At 39.6% G+C, this 21,721-nt stretch overlaps 1 protein-coding gene across 4 annotated transcripts; it reads right to left on the bottom strand.

The window, feature by feature from the left end:
- Positions 1 to 235: 235 nt before the first annotated feature.
- Positions 236 to 21,341, bottom strand: msrb3 (methionine sulfoxide reductase B3). Of its 4 annotated transcripts, none has more exons than XM_062443384.1 (7): positions 21,110 to 21,341; positions 13,533 to 13,648; positions 6,038 to 6,146; positions 5,748 to 5,825; positions 5,200 to 5,228; positions 1,417 to 1,514; positions 236 to 848 (listed from the first exon to the last, which is right to left on the bottom strand). In XM_062443384.1, the coding sequence occupies exons 2-7, from the start codon at positions 13,630 to 13,632 to the stop codon at positions 669 to 671; spliced, it is 594 nt and encodes a 197-aa protein (XP_062299368.1). In that variant the 5' UTR covers positions 13,633 to 13,648; positions 21,110 to 21,341; the 3' UTR covers positions 236 to 668. The 4 variants fall into 4 exon arrangements, with proteins under 4 accessions (XP_062299368.1, XP_062299369.1, XP_062299370.1 ...); XM_062443385.1 differs by lacking the exon at positions 13,533 to 13,648 and adding an exon at positions 9,386 to 9,535; XM_062443386.1 differs by lacking the exon at positions 21,110 to 21,341 and adding an exon at positions 9,386 to 9,535.
- Between the last annotated feature and the right edge of the window lie 380 nt (positions 21,342 to 21,721).

Genomic DNA, 21,721 nt, shown 5'->3' with positions numbered 1-21,721 from the left:
CTGACAGGAACACTTCCATCAAATCAACCTCTCAGTATCAAACATCACTTCAAAAATATACTCTAATAAAATATTTTAAGTTATAATATCAAAATCTCTAAACTTTGTGTGTGCATCTACTACAAAGCACTTCATCCAGCTAAAAAAGTAAAAGGGAAATAAGGGAAAATGGTATTTGTCAACATGAGTGTTATATTTCTGTTAAGGGGCATGTCCATGCTCAGCGATGATCACATTTTATTCGCCTCCTCTATTGGAAACAGTTGAGAAATGCAGATTCCAGCAACAAAAATGTTATTTGAAAAATGAAGAACAGAGAATATCAGATCCTCTTCCTACTCCCCTTGGACCAAATATCATAATGGAGAAAAACACTCAGAGTGACAAATATTGAAAGATCCCTTTAAGGCAATCAGCTGATACAGTGTGTCTTACAGCTTTGACTGTGTCAACAAAATTACTGCATTGGAAGTGTGCTCCTTGCCTACTAGTGATTGATTTTACACCAAAGAATATTTGTTCTATGAGGCCTGAGCTCCTTCCTTCCTCTCAATATAACTACATACTGTTATCTGTACCTTGTGAATAAAGCATCTAACTGTTTGATGTGTGTAAATTGTTGGACTTCCTACACAGACAACAGCCATCAGTCTTGCTTGGTCATTCTTTCAAAACTCTGTCTTCCCGTTGCTCACTGAACTGCTGGCAGCTTCACCTGTAGCTGTAGAGCTGGAGGTGGAGGAGGCTGTGTCTTTGGGCTGGAAAGCAAGTGAGGCCGAGTTGATGCAGTAGCGTTTTCCTGTGGGTTTTGGTCCATCATCAAACAAGTGTCCCAGATGAGCTCCACACTAAAACACAAAATCTTGGCATTTTAATAACGACTTGAACATGTTCTACATGGAACAACGTAAGGAGCAGACTTTTTGCTGGATCCAGAAAAGCCACCTTTGGTGAAAGGGGTTGGAGTGCTTGAGAGAGCTTAGGTAAGACATCAAGCAGCAGCCAGCATAGCTGAGTATAATCAGCTTTTAGTCAAGCAAAAATGCTGTAAAATATGATTGAAACATTTTTTAGTTTTGCATCTCCTTAATTAGGGGTAATAATTAAGAGGGTAATAATTAATTACCCTCTTAAGGAGATGCAAAACTAAAAAATGTTTACGAATCACTTAGATACAATAACAGGATTAAACTGTCTTCATTATATACAATGACTTATTTCTGTTTCTATTTTTGATTCACATTTGATTTCATATCATTTTTCTTTTTCTGTTTTTTTGTTATTGTTTACAATACTGCAGGAAAGCATTAGATTGAATCTCTAAGTGTAAAGCAGCTAACAACAGGTCAGCAAAGAAATGCTCATACAGGGTTTTTATTGTGCTTTGTTGCAGGTATTGAGTGTTTATAGGTGTACCTGGCTGCAGGTGGTCTCCACTCTGTGCATCCCATAGGAAAAATCATCTGAAAGAGTGATGGACTCCTCTTTCACCAGGTCAAAGAAGGATGGCCAACCTGATCATGAACATGAGAGGATAATGTTAGGAACGTGTTAGCAGACATACAAAGTGACATATGGAGGACAGTGACAGTATTGGGGCCTACACAAACTTTTGATTTTAGTTTGTACATGTTAACGATGAATCCTCCATGCATGCATAAGTTAGAAATGGGGTTCTGCAATGTTCTGTGCTTGGACCAATCAACCAATCAGTTAACTAAACTCAAAGCATGCCTTAAGGACATAAAGACCTGGATGACCTGCAAAGTTATTGAAGTTATTGTGCTTGGCCCTAAACATTTTGGAAACACATTATGTAATGATATATAATGAGCATCAATTCAATTACATTTCCAACCCCTTTACTGATGTCTTTACCATAGATCTAAATGCTTGTCACTTTAGTTACTCTTCCTACTGAAAAAGCAGCCAGTTGAGCAGTCTTTGTGACTAAACCTCCTGCTCCTCTGTGCCCCAACAATCAACCCTCTTTCAAAGTCACTTAGATCTTTTCCCCTTGTCATCTTGATACAAAATCAGAATCAATTGGGCCTGCTCAGCATTTTTATAAATACCAGGGCGCATGAATGAATGTTAATTGCTTGATTTTGCCATGCGGTGCACCTTTGTGGAAGCAATTGCAGTCATTATGTTTCTCCACACATTTATTCAGGTTTTTCCTTTAATTTGTCCATTGTCTGTAGTGCCAAAAAAGACAAGCCTGGCAGTTCAAGGCTCTGCCTCCCATTCTACTTTTAGAGATACTAGGAACCACAAGTAGGCCTGCATGCTGGGAGCACAGTGTTTAGTTGGGTAATAGGGTACTATGAACTCTTTCAGATATGATCTAGCCTGGCCATTAAGCTGCCTGATAATGATTTGCAATTATCTCTCTTAATATGCAGTTTGCATGGACTCGTTTTTTTGTATCTGCTTATAATATTACATTCTGATGTGCTCTGGCAGCATACTGACTGGTGTGCAGCTCTCGGTAAATTTGCAATGACCTGCCTAACTTTGCATAACTCAGCATCAATATGATATATCTGCCCTAGATTTGGAAAAAGGTTTTGTAAATGAAAATAAACCTCAGTAAAGAGATATAATGCTGATCCCTAGCTTTGTCTCTGCTAACTGGCCACTATGCTGGCAAGCTCTTCGCCACGTGTCCCATAAACACGATCAGTAGCTTTGGGTGGGATCAGAAACGCCCTCTGGGTGTTGTAGTATTTAGATATGATTTAGAGCGATAGGGGATTCTACAGCTTTTTTATCAGTTGTATCTAGTCATAGGGCCCCAATTTAAAAATAATTGTACATTTCTACTACATAGGTGACATAGTTTTAAGAAATGTGATATTCCTCTTTAACAGCCCCACCGAATAGTGACTTTTCCCTCTAAGCCCGAGCCCTAGGTTGGGAACCATTGGACTAAACTAACTAACTGTATATAAAGCAGTGTAAATTAGCTCCACCTCCAGCAGCTATAACAATAACATGCTGCTTTAACACTGATGCTCACTATTAATAATCTAATGATGTCATATATAATAATATATCAGTCGATAGGGGGGATAGTGTTATAGCATAATTATTCAAACAGTTTAGGCTAATGGTGGTGATGGTGATGGCTCCTCTAAGTGCCTTAAACCCCGTGCAGGGAAATAACTCAGGCTTTCTCCGCCCCATGGCATGGCAGCCCGCAAGCACTCTGGGGAGGGAGGAGAGAGGCGAGGGGGGCACGGAACGCAGACATGAAGAGCCCCCGAGCGTCCCCCACCCGCCCACAGCCACTCCCCCAGGCCATCTGCCCAACATCCGCAGCCCACACCAGCCCCATATTTTATGTCTTTTTTTAAATTATTCTACCGCCTCTTTGAGCCTTAATTTGACCCCCTAAACCTGCTACAAAACTCACCAAATTTGGAACGCACATCAGGTCTGGCGAAAAATTCGATAAAATGGAAAAACAAACAACATCAAACTCTCTAGGGCATTCATCGTGGCGGCTTCAAACATAAATAGCTGACTTAGCACACCATGCTGCACAAAAGTTCTGAACAACTTTTTCATTACTCGTCCGGTCTGGATTTTAGAAGCCCTCAAAGGTCAATTGCCCAAAAACCCTCGCCAAAACGCTCCCATAGACAATGAATGGGAGGAGAGTCTAATGCCACTTTGACCCTAAATTTGACCACCTAAACATGCTCCAGGACAGACCAAATTCACCACGCACATCAGGTCTGGCCATAAATTTAATAAAATGGAAAAATTAACCCCAAAAGTGCCAAAATGGGCTCTTTAGCACCACCTAGAAACAGTAAAAGGGCCACTACACCTGATAGGAATGTCGTAGAAAGATCAAACCAAAACTCATTTTTTTGTCTTATCAAGACCTACAAATCACACGCTGACACCACTGATCTAAATCCAACAGGAAGTGCTCAGTTTGCCTTTAAATTTATGATTTTCAACGATTTTTCAGGCTTTTCAAAATATATATATTATTCCTGCATACTTTCAGTTATAGACTCCATTCAAACGTCAAAATGTAGCCACAAGTCTCATCTATAGATGTGTGTAATTTGGTCTGGCTATGTTTTATACTTTTTGATCTGCGGCCCCACATGTGCACCCTGTTCCTCTCCCATTCAATCCCGAATCTCCATTCTGTCTGTGCATGCTCTGTTGTCATGCTCTGCAGTCGTTACCATGGCAATAACTGTGTGTGTGTGTGAAGCTGGCTCAGCCACGTTCATTTGTGGTCTTAGTGTGCCACCCAGTGGAGAAAACTTGTCATGATACCTGATAAGGAAAAGGTGCCTCAGTTTTCTGTTTCTAGTTCAAGTTTATTGACTGTATTATTATGATTTTAGATATCTGTGCAGTCTGTCAACTATTTCACTGACATTGCTGTCAAAGTCTAGATCAAACACGAATTACATGAGCATGAACTACAAACATATCTACAGGTTTCACTGGAAATAAGTTCCTCTCCTGTTTGACTCATCAAAGTGTTGGAGGTTCATTTCAGTTGCTCAGTCTAAATGTCTACACAGACAGATGCAGAGAGAGAAAGAGAGTGTGCGTGTGTGTGTGTGCATGTATGAGTCTGTATGTGTGAGTCAGAGTGTGTGTGTATGTATGTATGTATGTATGTATGTATGTATGTATGTGTGTGTGTGTATGTGTATGTGTAACATATATCTACTTATTGCAGTGTCCGATAAATGCCCGGGTCTGAATGCACCTGACGGAATCCTTTCCGCTTCGCCGCGGCCTGACGTGGGCAGGGGCGCGAGGTCCCACCCAACGCTGCTCGCAGCTTTAATTGTTGTTTGTTCTTAGTTTGGCTGTGATTGTGTGACTCAGAACATTGGAGGTGTGTGTGTGTGTGTGTGTGTGGGGGGGGGTGGGACGACAAAGGGCCATCCGCCCCCGCATCCCAGTTGACTGCAATACTCTAACTACATCACTCATAATACTTATGTTCTTTTACTGTAATACTTTAACTAAACCAAGCAGATAAGACTTAGTATAATACTTTTCTTCAGTATGATATTTCATGCATGACTTTTATTTGTAATGTAATAAAGCACTGCTTGCTAGGGTGGCATCCAGCATCAGTGACTGAACCAGAATGCTACCCAGCTGCATCCTCTGGATGTTGGGGTTACAGAATACTGTGGTTCAACTTACCTGATCCTGAGTCAAATTTAGTTTTTGAGCTATAAAAAGGAGAAGAGAATGTCTGTTAGATAAATTACTTTGCTCTTTAACTTGACTCATGGCATAAAACAAGAATTCTTGTTTGTGAAAGCACAGTGCCAGAGGATTCTGAACATGTTACAACTGATTGTACAGGGTTTGTTAAGATGAGCCTGATGTAAAAAAAAAAAAAAAAAAAAGGTTTACAAATTGATTGTTTATCACAAAAGGGCACAATGTTTCATAAAAATTATGTAAACTGAACTTAAAAAACTATGCTTTAATATTATGTTAATACAGTTCATAAAAATACTACCTTATATTTACTTATATATACTTATTTATTCTTTTATAGTGTATTAGAGTACTACAGTTGTTCCCAACATCTGGCAAAAAAAACTGTTTTTCATTCAAAACAGATTTTTACAGTGTTTACATTCTAACTGATCCTTCCAGCTGCTGATTCTTTACATGTTGCTCTGCCAGCCAACATTTCTTTCTGTAAACTAATGTCAGGCCTGCATTTGTTCAGCTATTACCTGAATAGCGGAGCCCCACAGACAACACAAGCATAGGTCCCATCATCTTTATGATGTGTGAACTCTCCTCTGAAGGCACTGCAGAAAAACACTGCATTAGTAAATATGGCCAAATATTTTTGTATTATATATATGTTGATGTATTATTATTACACCCTGTTAAAGGGTAAAATCAGGGACTGCATAGAGTGCAGTGTTAACAAATACCATGGTGATAGTGTGATATTAACATAAATGTAGAAATCACTTCAAAAATTATGACAAATAAATTTCAAAGTGCATCTTCCTACCTCTCAGTTCCTCTCTCCTGGGTAACATGATACTGTATTGGTGTCAGGCGTTTCTTTATCTCTTCCTGAGAGAAGCTCACTGGCCATGTCTTCTTAGTCCGACATGGTCCTTAAGGATGAGGCAGAGGACAAACATTAATTATGCAGGTCTTCTGATGGCACCAGAAAAAATAGAGCTGCATGTTACTTTTATACTAGCCATTATTAAGGTCCAATCTTCAAAATAAATAAAGACTTTTCTTTTATCTTCGTCTGGGGATATTGGAGATAATCCATTATTCCACTTTATTTAAACACCAACTCTGAAAATGGTTTTGGAACAGATTTCAGATTCAGTTTTTTCCAAAACCCTTATAAGAACAAAGCTCTAGAGATATGAACCTTTTATTAATGGGGGTTTTCCAAGTTGTGTATGTGTTATTGCCAGCTAGGCATGGGCCGGTTACCGGTTTAAAGGTATACCACGGTATGAAAAAGTCCCGGTTTCAAAACCCCTAAAATTTTCCGTCATACCGTTCCTGCAGTATGAGCAGGGTTTTTTTTTTATGTGATGTCTCGTCAGAGAGAAAGTGGAGGTCCCTCAGGTCGTGTGCAGCTGCAGTGTAAAGTACCCCTCCCCCCGCACACCTCCAGTTGCTGTTACAAGCAGGTAGCTCTGCAGGCTGTATGATGGCTGAAGGAGGCGAGCCCCATGAACTTTTCCCCCCGTTTAAACGGACCAAGTCGGCTGTATGGGAATACTTCTGCTACCGTAAAAAGTCAGACGTTTTTGTGTTTTTAATTACAGACATTTCAAAATAACACATTTTAGAGCTGTAATCATAATACTGTGAAACTGTGATATTTTTGTCTAAGGTTATCATACCATCAGAATCTCATACCGACCCATGCCTATTGCCAGCTGTTCAGAATAAAGTGGATAGTGGGAAGCAGTTCTAGATCTTTTTTTTACATGATTATCCTAGTCATGCAGATCTTGAAGCAGTTCCACAGTTCCTGCATCAACTTCTTAGCTCTGACATTGCCACTCCTCAGATATAAAAGAATCCTCCCTGATTATTTTGTCAGGAAATTAAATAAACAAATAAATAAAACATCACACAAGGGCAAGCATAACAAACAAAAGTTTTCATCCAAAAAACAACACAGAAAGAACCTAAGAGGAAATTAGTTTAACAAAAGCACTCAGTGTGAGCAAGCTGTAAGGAAGCCAAGCAGTGAATCATTTGATTATTCTGTTAGCACCTGACATTTCAGCTTTGTGACAGTAGGCAGTACAAACAGCAACAAAGGAGAAAAACTAAACTCCAAACCACACAGATTCAGTTAGAGGTTACAAATGTGCTGAACACAGAGAGACTGAAAAATACAGCTTTCTCTTTGATGTCTAGTCACGCTTTCAGTCGCACAACACAGTTGGTTTGAGGTGTCACAGGTCACTGCTAAGCAGGAGCAAAGCAGCATGTCTAGCTGTAGCTGTCCCCTGCGATGAGGATACATTTGAGAAATTATAACTGTCAAATAATTTGATTTTGTATTCATATTTCTTTACTTCTTGTCATGGAGCTGTTTCCACACCCTGAATATCCCCCTTGTGAATAAATAAAGGCTTATCTTATCTCATCATGCAGTGCAATGACCAGTTCACAGACTGTGTGGGTGAAGTTGGTTAAACAATTTACGGCTATATGATCTCAGTATTTGATGCTTCTGTAGTTATTGTTCACATTGTATTGTAACTAATGTCTTGCACTGTCATGCATTTAAGGAACCAAACATGAAATGACACTTTTGCTTAAAAAAAACAGTGATGCATTCATCTCTCCAACATAAAGAGTCAGAATAGTCGGTTATAACAAACCAGTCTGATGTGTGTTGAAGTGTGTTTGCACTTATTGTATAGGAGCCACATGAGATTTAATGAAGGTAAACAGTGAACAGTGCGCTACTTCACTCATCAGACGCTACAGATTTTTCAATGTATCTGTCCTGCTGCCTTCAGATGCTGATTTCATGGGGAGAGTATAATGGAAATTGTTCATTAACCTTTTATGCATTATTCTGTTAATGTTGTGCATTCATTTAAAGCATTTAGTCTGCTGTGTAAGTGACTTCCCTCCAGATACAAATGTGATCCTGGGAAAATCTATTCTAAGTTATCTAAAGGGGTGTTCAGACCAAACACGATGTTGGGATGTCGCGTGTCGAGATTACATGTAAAGTCAATGCAAAGACGCGTTTAGACGCGAATTCGCACTGGGCGACTTGAACATTTTGAACTTTTGCGGCGACATCGCATGACGCTGTGCTGCGACAGCCTATCAGAGTTGAGATTCTCCCGACGTCACTGACATATAGCCCCTATTAGCATAGCTGGCTTTCCCAGCATAAAGTTACTGGTTTACTAGATTCAACAGTTAATTTATGTGTTTTTTTGTCAGCTGATGTGTGTCGCAGGAAATGGAAGAGCCTCAGGAGCCTCAGGGACATATGAGAGAAAAGAGGAAGTGATATCAGCCATGGTTGATGATTGAAGAAGCAATGTTGTTGTTATCTAGTGAAAATGGACGGGCTCCCTACACGCGCAATGCCGCGATTTTTACATTATGGTCCCAAAATGGTCACACGTTTCAACGTGTGACTCTGTACTATAACTACGGAAGCGTATTGCATTCACTTAAAAACATTTAAAAAGCTCTGTTTTTCTGAGTATTTTTTTTCTGTTTTTCAGAGTATGAGGAGAGGATGATACTGTGATAAATATATTTACACTGAGAGGGATTTTAAAATGCATGGGGCTGTATACGATGATACACTGATACAGTGATAAGGTGATTTAAGAATAACCTTTCTATTTAGACTTACAGAACCAGTCAAAAGTTAAGACACACTTTCTCATTCAAGGCCCTTGAATGAGAAAGTGTGTCTAACTTTTGACTGGTACTATATAGTATATGATAAGCATGAGATTAAAATATAGCACAACATATAATAAAAGTATAAAATAAAATTGATTGAACAAAATTTGAAGAATGAGTAAAGAAGACTATAACTGCAGTATAGCAGTATAACGTACAAATGACTAAAGTCACTGGCATAAATGCAAACCGCTTTCTACTTAACAGTAATGAGGTTATTTACATTTGGTCAAATTTTGGATGTCCCAAGCATTATTCACCACAAAAATTTGGTCTGCTTCCCTGGCCAAATATAAGTAAATAAGTGAAAGCAGCTCATCACTCTGAACACAGGTAGACTGGGACATTAAAGACATGCTGACACACCAGCCAGGTGTTAAGACTTTAGAGAAGCAGAGCACAGCAGGCATACAGCACCCAGTCAGTGGACCTGTGGGAAGACTGCAGGACCTCAGAGTTACAGGCTGACTCTTGGTTATTAGATGCAGCAGATTGAAGCCCGACATGGCTGCTGGAGAGAGGTACTCCACCCACCACTAGAACCAAACACCCCTCAGCAAGGCTACAACCAAGGACTGGGCTGGATGAAGAGGAGCAGACAGAAGGAGAGACAACACAGGTCAAGATACTGTACAGCATTAGACACAATATGTGGAATAAAATGCTGTTCATCAGATTCTGTTCAGGATCCCACTGGTTCATGTAGAGTTTGAAGGACACTGTTTAACAGGCATGAGGAACATGAGCGCACACCTTGAAAAAAATCAGTATATGGATGACTAACCCAAATATCCAGCTGGGGACAACTAAAAGTTAAAGTCACAACAGAAGTAAAATCCTTGCCAGAGAACACAGAAAAACTCAACCAACCAATAATATCATCATGCACATTGTTTGAGCACAGCTTTCAGTTACAACTTACAGTGCAGCATTTCACTGATGTATTGAAAATTAGAGTGTGTTTGTGAAAAATGATTTGTGCACACCAGAGTGACATCTTGGTTGGCAGTCTGTACAAAGTTGCTAAACTGAGACTGCAGCTCTGTCTAACTAGCAGGGTAACAGTGTACAAAAGGTTAGATATTATTTGTGAGGGAAGTAATTCCACTTGTTAACACCACTGTTCAGTGTTTCCAACATAGTGCTGCATCTTTTCTGTAGACACTGAAAGTGCTTTGTTCAGCTTAATTTTTTTATTAGGATTCCCATTAGCTATTATAAATGGTAATAGCTACTCTTCCTGGGGCCCACAAGTTGTTATTGTGAACTTAAAGTTTGTGTAAAGTGAATTCAGACATTTTCTTCTAAACACAATAAATAGGTCATAAATGTATTTCTAAAAAATGTGTAAAAAGCATTTCAACCATTTAGATTTGAATTGTGGATCTAGGCTTCACAAACTGTGTTTCAAAATGTCTGTGTTCAGGATTTAGTGGGCGGGTATGAAAATCACAGCCGTGTTACGTAACGTGGCTGTGATTGGCATAAACCCGACCCTGCTGCTGTAGAGGTATAAATACATTCAGCGCACACTACTACTACTACAGTCTACAGTTAGCCAGTTAGCTGAGTAAGCCATCGAGTTAGCAGCCGAGTTAGCAGCAGAAAGCTCTCAGACGTAGGGTCCATGTTTTGGGTAGAGGTGGTGACTTTGATTGACAGGTGACACTTGGTAGGGGGCGGGGTTTCAGAGAACTCGGCGAGCACTCCCACAGCGTTTGGGAGCAGAGAAAGAGGCAGATTTTTACACAACTTTGAAGCCTAATTTTATATATTTGGCGATTTTTATAATTATTCAAATTTGCCAAATTTGGAACAAAACACTTTTCTGTGGTATGTCAAACTCAGAACACATTTATTCTTACTTTACATGGACTTTAAACATTTAAACACAAGTGGTACCAATCCTCCTGTTATTTGAGGACGGATACAATTTAATTATAATAATCATAATGATAATGATGATGAACAATAATCTCTGATCACACCCTGCCAATCAGGATTTGTTCTTTAACAATCCCTCTTGTTTATTTAATACAAGCTTACCATCTGATAAGAACTTCTTTGAGTATACCTCAACCTGTTCTGATTTGTTATATTACAAGCAGTTGAGGAATCAGACTCAAGTCGACCTTAGAGTTAAAGCTGAACCAAAGGCCTTGATTACGAATATGGAAACAAAGCAAGCCACCTTCTTGCACACAAGTTAAAGTGCCAATGTAGGGCGTGCAGGTGGTCGAGTGGTTAAGAACGCATGCCACATACGCAGCAGGGCCCGGTTCGAATTCCGGCCGGCGGACCTTTGCTGCATGTCACACACACCCACCTCTCCCATGATTTCCTGTCTCTCTATTGCTAATTAAAGGTGTCTATGCCAGAAAAAAATCTTTAATAAAATAATAAAGTGCCAATGTACTTTCTTCCTTCTACGTCCTCTTTCATAACTGAACTCTATGAACATCGAATAGGTGTAAGGTGTCGACAGTTATCATGGAACATTCAGCATCTTCTTAAAAGAGTGCTTTTCAGACCTCAAAGTGTTTTGGCATGTCTATCTACAGTTGTTTCTTTCCTCTTGGACTGCACATATACTGTGTCTGCTTCCTCAGACCTTGTCACTCAGTATGCTTTGTCCAGATCAAGCTATTTCATGTTTGCGACTTTGTACACGCATATTTCCCCTCCTTTCCCAATACATCTAAAAGCACACTTCTAACAGCCATTGAGATAAGGTTTGGGATGGAGCTAGCAGGTGATTGGTGAGAGAATGTCATGAACAGGGTGAACTTTGTCTCCTCATGTGAGACACCTCCCTGTTATCCAGTTCAAAATCATGCATGAGAATGAATGGACCAAGGCCAAAATATTTTTTTAAATCCTGCTATGAGCAATGTGTGTGATGCTCCAAGTCTACAGCCAATCATACGCATGTTCTGTTCTTGCCCCAAGCTTGCAAACTAATGATCTCATTTTCTGACACAATGTTTAAGGTGCTGAAATTTCCTTTAAAACCTTGTCCTATCATTTCTATTTTAGGAATAAGCTCCAGGTGTTATGGCAATGAAGGCTCATGTCTCCCTGATGCCTTACAAAATAATTGATTGCACTGGAAACCTCCCTTAATCATACTCCTACTTCCTTGTGGCTCAAAAACCTTCATCCCATTTTATCTATTTATATTTTGTTTGTTCGTTGTTTTTCCACCAGTCTCTATAGGGGTGAATAGTGAGTATGGCTGGAAGGGAGACATTGGCTGTTCTGTCGCCTTCTCCATATACATTCAATATATGTATACACTAGGCATGGGCCGGTATTAGATTCTGACCTTATGATATGATAACCTTAGGCAAAAATATCACGGTTTCATGATTACAGCAGTAATGTGTTATTTTGAAATGTCTGTATTTAAAAACAAAAGAAAACTTTTCCATTGAACAGTCTTTTATTTTTAAACAATATATAGAACATGATGGAACATTAGTAAATATGTATTTTTAAAAAAAAACTGAATTCTTTCTAAATAAAAGAAATAAAAAATAAGTGCAGTCCTTTAACTGAGGCTAAACCTGCAACTGAAGTCACGACATAAATGAATTATTTTTAGTGAATAAAACAACCTTCTTCCTCCAAGCCGTGGCCGTCTGTCTTTTTACGGTAGCAGAAGTATTCCCATACAGCCGACTTGGTCCGTTTAAACGGGGGGAAAAGTTCATGGGGCTCGCCTCCTTCAGCCATCATACAGCCTGCAGAGCTACCTGCTTGTAACAGCAACTGGAGGTGCGCGGGGGGAGGGGTACTTTACACTGCAGCTGCACACGACCTGAGGGACCTCCACTTTCTCTCTGACGAGACGTCACATAAAAAAAAAACCCTGCTCATACTGCAGGAACGGTATGACGGAAAATTTTAGGGGTTTTGAAACCGGGACTTTTTCATACCGTGGTATACCTTTTAAACCGGTAACCGGCCTCATGTAACCACCTGCATTGGAGAAATTAGTGTTCTTAATTTTTAAGAGACAAAAACATCCCAACAGTGAACAGAAAAATATAATTTAGATTTTCTTCCAGTGTATGGACACGTCACTCACTATTTGATTTAATTTATTGTTTATCTTGCACCACGGCAATGTGAAGGTAACACATCTGGCTTAAAGTCATGAATTAAGATGGCTGACAATGATGGCACATGAGAGGGAAAGATCTGTGCTCTCAGTTAAAATGACCTACTTGCACCTGTTATAAAACCACAATTTCCATGTTTAAGATATTTTACACATTATCCATTAATGAAAATTAGAATTAATAAAATGAAATCCATATATCACCCAACATTAGGTATATGATAAGACATACACAACATTACCAAGAGCATGTGGAAGCCTGAAATACATCTGTGATTCCAAAACCATAGTCATTGCAGGGCAACAAGCATTAAGATTTCCCCAGACATATTGCCACAGCAGGATTTGGGCCTAAATAAAAGTGTTCCGTAAGCATATGACATTCTATGCTATGTTATGCTATGCTATGCTATGGGTATTACAGGTAAAAGCTAAAGCTAGCAAGTTACTCTACCTAGCAGTGCAGCAGGCAGTGAAGGGTGGCAGACTGAGCTCCTGCCTTGCCGAAGTGCATGATGCAGGGCCACGAAGAGCCCACGTCTGAGGACAGCCATTAGATACACAGTCAAACTGAAGAAAGAGAGAAAGACGATCATAGCCACTGGATTATTCTGCAACCCTGAAAATATCCACTAGTGTGACATATTGTTTATTTGGTTGTAGGACAGAATGTACACCTGCCCATGTGTGGAAATAAAAAATGTTTACCCCCCAATTCCCTATATTTATATTGTGTTTATCCGCCCAAATGCACTTTGAGAGTCGCAGGTAACCCCTCCTCTGAAATCTGTATGTGCACATTTGACTTTTCATCAGAACCAGAGAGAGTTATTAGGAGAATTTCATACTGATCCGAGCCTTAGAAGTGCTCCAAATGTTAGTCATGTAATGCTGTCTATGGAAAAAGACAGCTATAATCCAAAGGGAAATGCTCAATGTCTCTTTGTAATAAACAGCTTGAAAAAGATTGGCCTTATATAGCAATGTTTCCAACAGTGTGGGGATGTCAATCTATGCTATGAATCTACCTTTGTCTAAAATGTTGCTCCTTCAACAACATTTTACAAACACACTTTAGGATGCTCAAAAACTCACAAAACTTTGCAGGTATATTGATTTGATATATTCACAAAAACATCAGAAGTCGCAAAATGTGACAAATGATATGGATCTTGGGCTTGAATGTTGGCAAAATGGCTCAACAGCACCCACTACAAAATCCCAACGTCAAAACCCCCACCATTGAAATTGACGCAGATGAACAACAATTGGTAGGTACATGTATCATCCCCAGACTGAAACTACAGCCTCTTGGAACAATACCCTAAGTTCAACAGGAAATCAGTCATTTTTATCATTAGAACTTTCTATGACACTGTGGTCTTTTATGAAGTGGTCTGCTGGGTAGCATCTCAGCTGCAGACAGGAAGAGACTGGATAAACTGATCAAGAAGTTGAGCTCTGTCCGGAGATGCCCCCTTGACCTGGTGAAGGTGGTGGAAGAAAGGAGAATGGCGACCAAGCTGTCTTCTCTGATGAAGAACGACTCCTAACCCATGTGGGACACTCTCCCACACTGGAGAGCTCCTTCAACGACAGACTGCTTCACACAGTGTGTGAAAGCGTGATATCACAGGTCCTTCCTCCCTTCAGCTGTCAGACTGTACAAACCAGCACTGCTCCAAGTAAACCTAACACACACCTGACTTGTTATTGCACTGTGCAATACCAGTATTTCAGATGTAATAGTTATTTCTGTTCAACTGTGCAATACATATTATCAAAGTTGTTGTAACTCAAATGTATATTGTCCAATCTTCCTCACATTTGTCACACTTGAGCCTACAAACTCATTTTAGTTCATTTTTGAACATTTAAACTAAAATGTTACAATTTGCCCAATTATGGGTCTATGGTATCTATTATGTATAAATAAATGTATTTTTAAAATTACATACACACGTGGACAAAATTGTTGGTACCCCTCTGTTAATGAAAGAAAAACCCACAATGGTCACTGAAATAACTTGAAACTGACAAAAGTAATAATAAATAAAAATGTACTGATAATTAACCAATGAAAATCAGACATTGCTTTTGAATTGTGGTTCAACAGAATCATTTTAAAAAACAAACTAATGAAACAAGCCTGGACAAAAATGATGGTACCCCTAGAAAAGATTGACAATAATTTGACCATAGGGAAATGTTAAACTAAGGTGTTTCCTCTAATTAACATCACAGGTGTCTTCAAACTTGTAATCAGGCTATTAAGTCTGGCTATTTAAAGGGTGACAAGTAGTCACTGTGCTGTTTGGTGACATGGTGTGTACCACACTGAACATGGACCACAGGAAGCAAAGGACAGAGTTGTCTCAGGAGATTAGAAATAAAAATGATAGACAAGCATGTTAAAGGTAAAGGCTATAAGACCATCTCCAAGCAGCTTGATGTTCCTGTGACTACAGTTGCACATATTATTCAGAAGTTTAAGGTCCACAGGACTGTAGCCAACCTCCCTGGACGTGGCCGCAGGAGGAAAATTGATGACAAATTGAAGAGACGGATAATACGAATGGTAACCAAAGAGCCCAGAACAACCTCCAAAGAAATTAAAGGTGAACTCCAAGGTCAAGGTACATCAGTGTCAGATCGCACCATCCATCATTGTTTGAGCCAAAGTGGACTTCATGGGAGACGACCAAGGAGGACACCACTGTTGAAAGCAAATCATAAAAAAGCGAGACTGGAATTTGCCACAATGCATATTGACAAGCCACAAAGCTAGAGCTTTTTGGCAAGGCACATCAGCTCCAAGTTCACAGATGCAAAAATGAAGCATACCAAGAAAAGAACACTGTCTCTACTGTGAAACATGGAGGAGGCTTGGTTATGTTCTGGGGCTGCGTTGCTGCATCTGGCACAGGGTGTCTTGAATCTGTGCAGGGTACAATGAAATCTAAGACTATCAAGGCATTCTGGAGAGAAATGTGCTGCCTAGTGTCAGAAATCTTGGTCTCAGTCGCAGGTCATGGGTCTTCCAACAGGATAATGACCCAAAACACACAGTTAAAAACACCCAAGAATGGCTAAGAGCAAGACATTGGACTATTCTGAAGTGGCTCTTCTATGAGCCCTGATCTAAATCCTATTGAACATCTGTGAAAGGAGCTGAAACATGCCGTCTGGAGAAGGCACCCTTCAAACTTGAGACAACTGGAGCAGTTTGCTCATGCAGTAATTGCCTCAAAATGTTGTGCAACAAAATATTAAGTTAAGGGTACCATCATTTTTGTCCAGGCCTGTTTAATTAGTTTGTTTTTTAAAATTATTCTGTTGAACCACAATTCAAAAGCAATGTCTGATTTTCATTGGTTAATTTTCAGTAAATTTTTATTTATTATTACTTTTTTCAGTTATTTCAGTAACCATTGTGGGCTTTTCTTTCATTAACAGAGGGGTACCAACAATTTTGTCCACGTGTGTATTGTTGTTAAACTCCGACCACTAGAATAATGCACCACCCAGGTACAAAAAAACCCTTAGCCCCCACTGCTGAAAAAAATCCTAGAGGAAACACTGCAATATAACCAGTCGCCTGTGGCACGCCCTAACATGTGTAAAGGTGCAAAGGCCCGATCATCACTACTTGCAGCTTTTATGCTTTTTTTAAAATCATCATCATCGTCAACATTATTATTGTTATTATTATCAGTATTATTATTATTAGTCTTCTCTTGTGGCTCTAATCGCCATGAGCTGAAATGAGCATAAACCATTGACTGTATGGATGTATATGGACATTATGACAGCGCCCCAAAAGTGAAGCCAAAATCTTTTAGAATTAGGGCATCAGTTCTTCAGCACCCTCATTACACTACATACACTATATTGCTAAAAGTATTCACTCACCCATCCAAATAATTGAAATCAGGTGTTCCAATCACTTCCATGGCCACAGGTGTATAAAATCAAGCACCAAGGCATGCAGACTGTTTTGCTCTCAGGAGCTCAGTGAATTCCATCGTGGTACTGTGATAGGATGCCACCTGTGCAACAAGTCCAGTCTTGAAATTTCCTCGCTCCTAAATATTCCACAGTCAACTGTCAGTGGTATTATAACAAAGTGGAAGTGATTGGGAACGACAGCAACTCAGTCACGAAGTGGTAGGCCACGTAAAATGACGGAGCGGGGTCAGCAAATTCTGAGGCGCAGTGCGCAGAGGTCGCCAACTTTCTGCAGAGTCAATCACTACAGACCTCCAAATTAATGTGGCCTTCAGATTAGCTAAATAACAGTGTGTAGAGAGCTTGATGGAAAGGGTTTCCATTCCATGAAGCTCTCCATCCAAGCCATACATCACTAAGTGCAATGCAAAGCGTCGGATGCAGTGGTGTAAAGCACGCTGCCACTGGACTCTAGAGCAGTGGAGACACGTTCTCTGGAGTGACGAATCGTGCTTCACCATCTGGCGAGTGTAAGTGTAAAGGTTGGTGGAAGGGGGGATTATGATGAGGGGTTGTTTTTCAGGAGCTGGGCTTTGCCCTTTAGTTCCAGTGAAAGGAACTCTGAATGCTTCAGCATACCAAGAGATTTTGGGCAATTCCATGCTCCCAACTTTGTGGGAACAGTTTGGGGATGGCCCCTTCCTGTTCCAACATGACTGTGCACCAGTGCACAAAGCAAGGTCCATAAAGACATGGATGAGAGAGTTTGGTGTGGATGAACTTGACTGGCCTGCACAGAGTCCTGACCTCAACCCGATAGAATACCTTTGGGATGAATTAGAGCGGAGGCTGAGAACCAGGCCTTCTCGTCCAACATCAGTGTGTGACCTCACAAATGCACTTCTGGAAGAATGGTCAAAAATTCCCATAAACACACTCCTAAACCTTGTGGAAAGCCTTCCCAGAAGAGTTGAAGCTGTTATAGCTGCAAAGGGTGGACCGACGTCATCTTAAACCCTATGGATTAAGAATGGGATGTCACTTAAATTCATATGCGAGTCAAGGCAGGTGAGCCAATACTTTTGGCAATATAGTGTACCATTTAGGGATGCACTGATCCGATATTGGTATCGGTCCCGATATTGAAGAAAATTCTAGATCGGGTATCGGTGACAATGGGCCCGGTCTATTCAGTCTAACTCTATGCTATGCGCAGTGAGCGGAAGCCCACATTGTTTTCAAAATGGAGCGAGCGAAAGGATCGGCTATCTGTAACTTTTTCACACTACCTCAGACTACAAACTCGACGGCTACCTGCAATACCTGCGCAGTAAATGTTCCGAGGGGCAGTGGTAAACCGTCAAGTTATAACACAACCAACTTAATCAAGCACCTACAGAGATTTCACGCCAGGGAGCATACTGAGTTCATTGGACTGAATAAATAAAAAGGAGGCAGTATGAAGCAGTTAACTTTGAAGGAGATAAAGGAAAGAGGTGAAAGATTTCCACCTAATAGCGTGCAGGCAACAAAAATCACAGAGAGGATAATGAACTTCATTTTTATGGATGGATATTTTTTTTACATGTTGTTTGACCAAGCTAGAGAAGCTATTGGTTTAAGATTGTTGTACTGGTGCAGTTATTAAATAAATAAGTAACTCAGTACATTTATATCTGTTTATTTGTTTTTTAAAAATTGGAAAGAAATGTTTAAGTCAAGTCTGATGCACAAAATAATGATCCCAGTCTTTTCTACACAATGAGACATACCATTTGTTAGGTAATTCAGCACTGTTTTTCTGTATCAGTATCGGATCGGTATCTGCCGATTATAAACCTCAGATATCGGTATCAGAGTTGAAAAAAGCGGATCGGTGCATCCCTAGTACCATTAAGTTTAAATGTGTGTAAACTGTGTTTGTGGCGCCCCCCTGGGGGTCACATGTTATAGAAATTTTAAAAAAAAATTAAAATCAATGTCACATGGTCATTGATGTGTAAATCCGAGGGCATGGTGGAGAGATGTGCTGGTATCATGGTCACTGTGAGAATACAACAGGGTTTGCATGACAACAGACAGGTTAATGTTGTCAGTGCACTACGGATTGACAGCTGGCAAAGGCTTTTATTGTTTTGGACACAGGCTTCATATTGCCATTATTGAGTAATTTGTGAGCTTCTACTAATGCAATTTAAGTGACACAGATGTTTTATTTGTTAGGATGTTTAAACAAAAAGTAAATGATAAGTAAAAGTGTCATTATATGAAAATGACAACATGATAAATAAATATGACATGATATAATATGAATATAATAGCTTCATTTCATTTTCATTTTCATTTACACACTTTGAATGTTCAATTGACTCACAATGTTTTCCAGAAAAGAGCATTCAGGATCCTAGAATAGAGTTTGAGTTTGGTAGTTTGGAAGAAGGTAGTTGGAGCTTTTTCCAACAGCTGTAAAAAGAAGAAAGCACTTGCTGATGCACAACAGCAGCTCAAGTTTCCAGAGCATAAACTGATCACAGAGTCACCAACAAGATGGGGAAGATTGGGCTCAAGACCACGCATGATAGAATTATTGAGCAAGAAAAAGCACAGGCACCTTGTGCAAATATGGCAAGATTTTGAGGAAGGTGGTAAGCACAGCACTTGGTCCACTTCTGGGGTTCACGGATGCTCTTTCAGGTGAGCCACTTGTAACAGTTTCTTATGTAAAACCTGTGTTGGCCTTGTTCAACTTTTAAGTCTTTGTAGTGAAGTCTGATGACACAGAGCTAACCAAAAAGAAAATCTAACAAAATTTCTGGGCTACCTGAACACCAAGTACAGACAAGCTGGTGAGTTTTACATCCACACTTGACCCCGGGTTCAAAAACCACGATAATGGCAAGATCCAGATTTTTTGTTTACATATGTTGTTATTGTTTTCTCTTCCTGGTCCGTATTAACGCTTGATTATTGTTGTCACCAAAATCCAAGTAAATATTAAAATCTTTTTTTTGGTCATTATTGCACATCCCTACTTTGACTTATTCTTTTATTGTTTTTATCATTATCATTATTATTATTATTATTATTATTATTATTGCTATTTTCGGTTTATAGCCACAGTTTGGTTAGGTTTAGTCAACAAAACTACTTGATTATTTGAAATACATGTAGCTTTGCAAATCATCTACACAAACTATGAAATATATGCATTATGAGACATTTTATCTGTCACTCGCTGCTGAAAGTACATAGCATAATAAAAACGAATATCTTCATATATAATGCAATATAAACTGAGCTTTATAGTGAATGAGCAGCTTTGATCATGATTGAAGGCTCTATTGCAGGAAATGAAACTTTACGGTGTTATTAATGTAAATGTTCCTGGCACACCTCCCATTGCATGTCACTAATATTGAACCCCCATTTTTTACCATAACTAGGCGCCCACGTAGTCAAATGTGAACATATAAACAAAGTGTAGTGTTTATATCAAAAGGCACAGTATTTGTTTAGCGTAGATATAAAACCCTAATCTTCCAAACTAAAGTCCGGGGGACGATCATAACTACCTCCAGTTCGGCGGATGCTTGGCGCACGAATTTCTAAAAGAACTGCCCCCTTGTTATTTCTACCAACCTCCTCAAATATATCCTGCTAAACTAGGGCCTGCAAAGGAGGCACAAACTGGGACGCTTTGAAACGCAGAGTAGAATATCTAGTATCCCAAACAGAGGGCTCCATATTTGTACAGCTCTGGTGCTATGTTGCGTTTTAGTACACTGCCGCCTGCCTGTTCCCAATGTGTGCTTGCAAACTCGACAGCATGCAAAAACAATCATTTAAGCCTATGACATTATTATTATGATGTAACATCTGTCTCATTTTATGACTCGTTACCAGTCCTTTCTGGAATGCCAATTAATTCCAAATGAATGTAACGGCATATTGTATCGTTGTTCCTCAACAAAGAAAAAATTCTGAAAACAGTTCCCAATTATTTTCACGTCTGACGCTAACTGCAACTATCATTCACTTCATGACCGTAAATGTGTTCACAAAATACAAAAGACATTGACATACCAGACAAAAGCAGCTGCAGGAACACGACGTTGACAGACAGTCGGGTAAGGAGCGATAATCGGGCGGTGTCAGGTCGGGACGTCATCGATACCAGGAACAAACACATAGCTAGCTAATACATTTCCAAGTATGGCCAGGACGCCTTATGTTTTCCCACCCGCATTCCGCCAAGACACGTCATTCCGTGCCTCTGATTGGCTAGTATTCATTGCCGTTGGCACTCTAGTTAGGTTTAAGGAATAAGGAAATGACATATGAGTGAAATGGTTAGGGGTAGGGTAAAAATATCAGGGTAAGAGCCAATCAGAGGCAGAGTGGGGGCGGGTGTTCTCAGAAAAAGGGTGGCGAAAAATAACGCGGTAATAGTTTTTGTTTTGTTTTTTTCTTTATTCAAAAATGGTATTGCATACAAATTATATTAATATAGTACAGCACCGGGGTAGGAGTGCTGATAACATATTCAAAAATACAGGCTTATGTAAGTATTGAGAAAATAATGTACATTAAAAAATACATCTAAAAAAAACAAAAAGTATTTCTAAAGGTAACGATTAAATAAGCATATGAATAAATCTAAATTAAAAATCTTACAGATAGTATGAAAGAAAGAGG

This window comes from Scomber scombrus, chromosome 22, assembly GCF_963691925.1.
Source record: "Scomber scombrus chromosome 22, fScoSco1.1, whole genome shotgun sequence".
Classification (NCBI taxonomy): Eukaryota; Metazoa; Chordata; class Actinopteri; order Scombriformes; family Scombridae; genus Scomber; species Scomber scombrus.
Note: the sequence above shows the minus strand (reverse complement) of the source record. Positions and strands in the feature narration are given on the sequence as shown.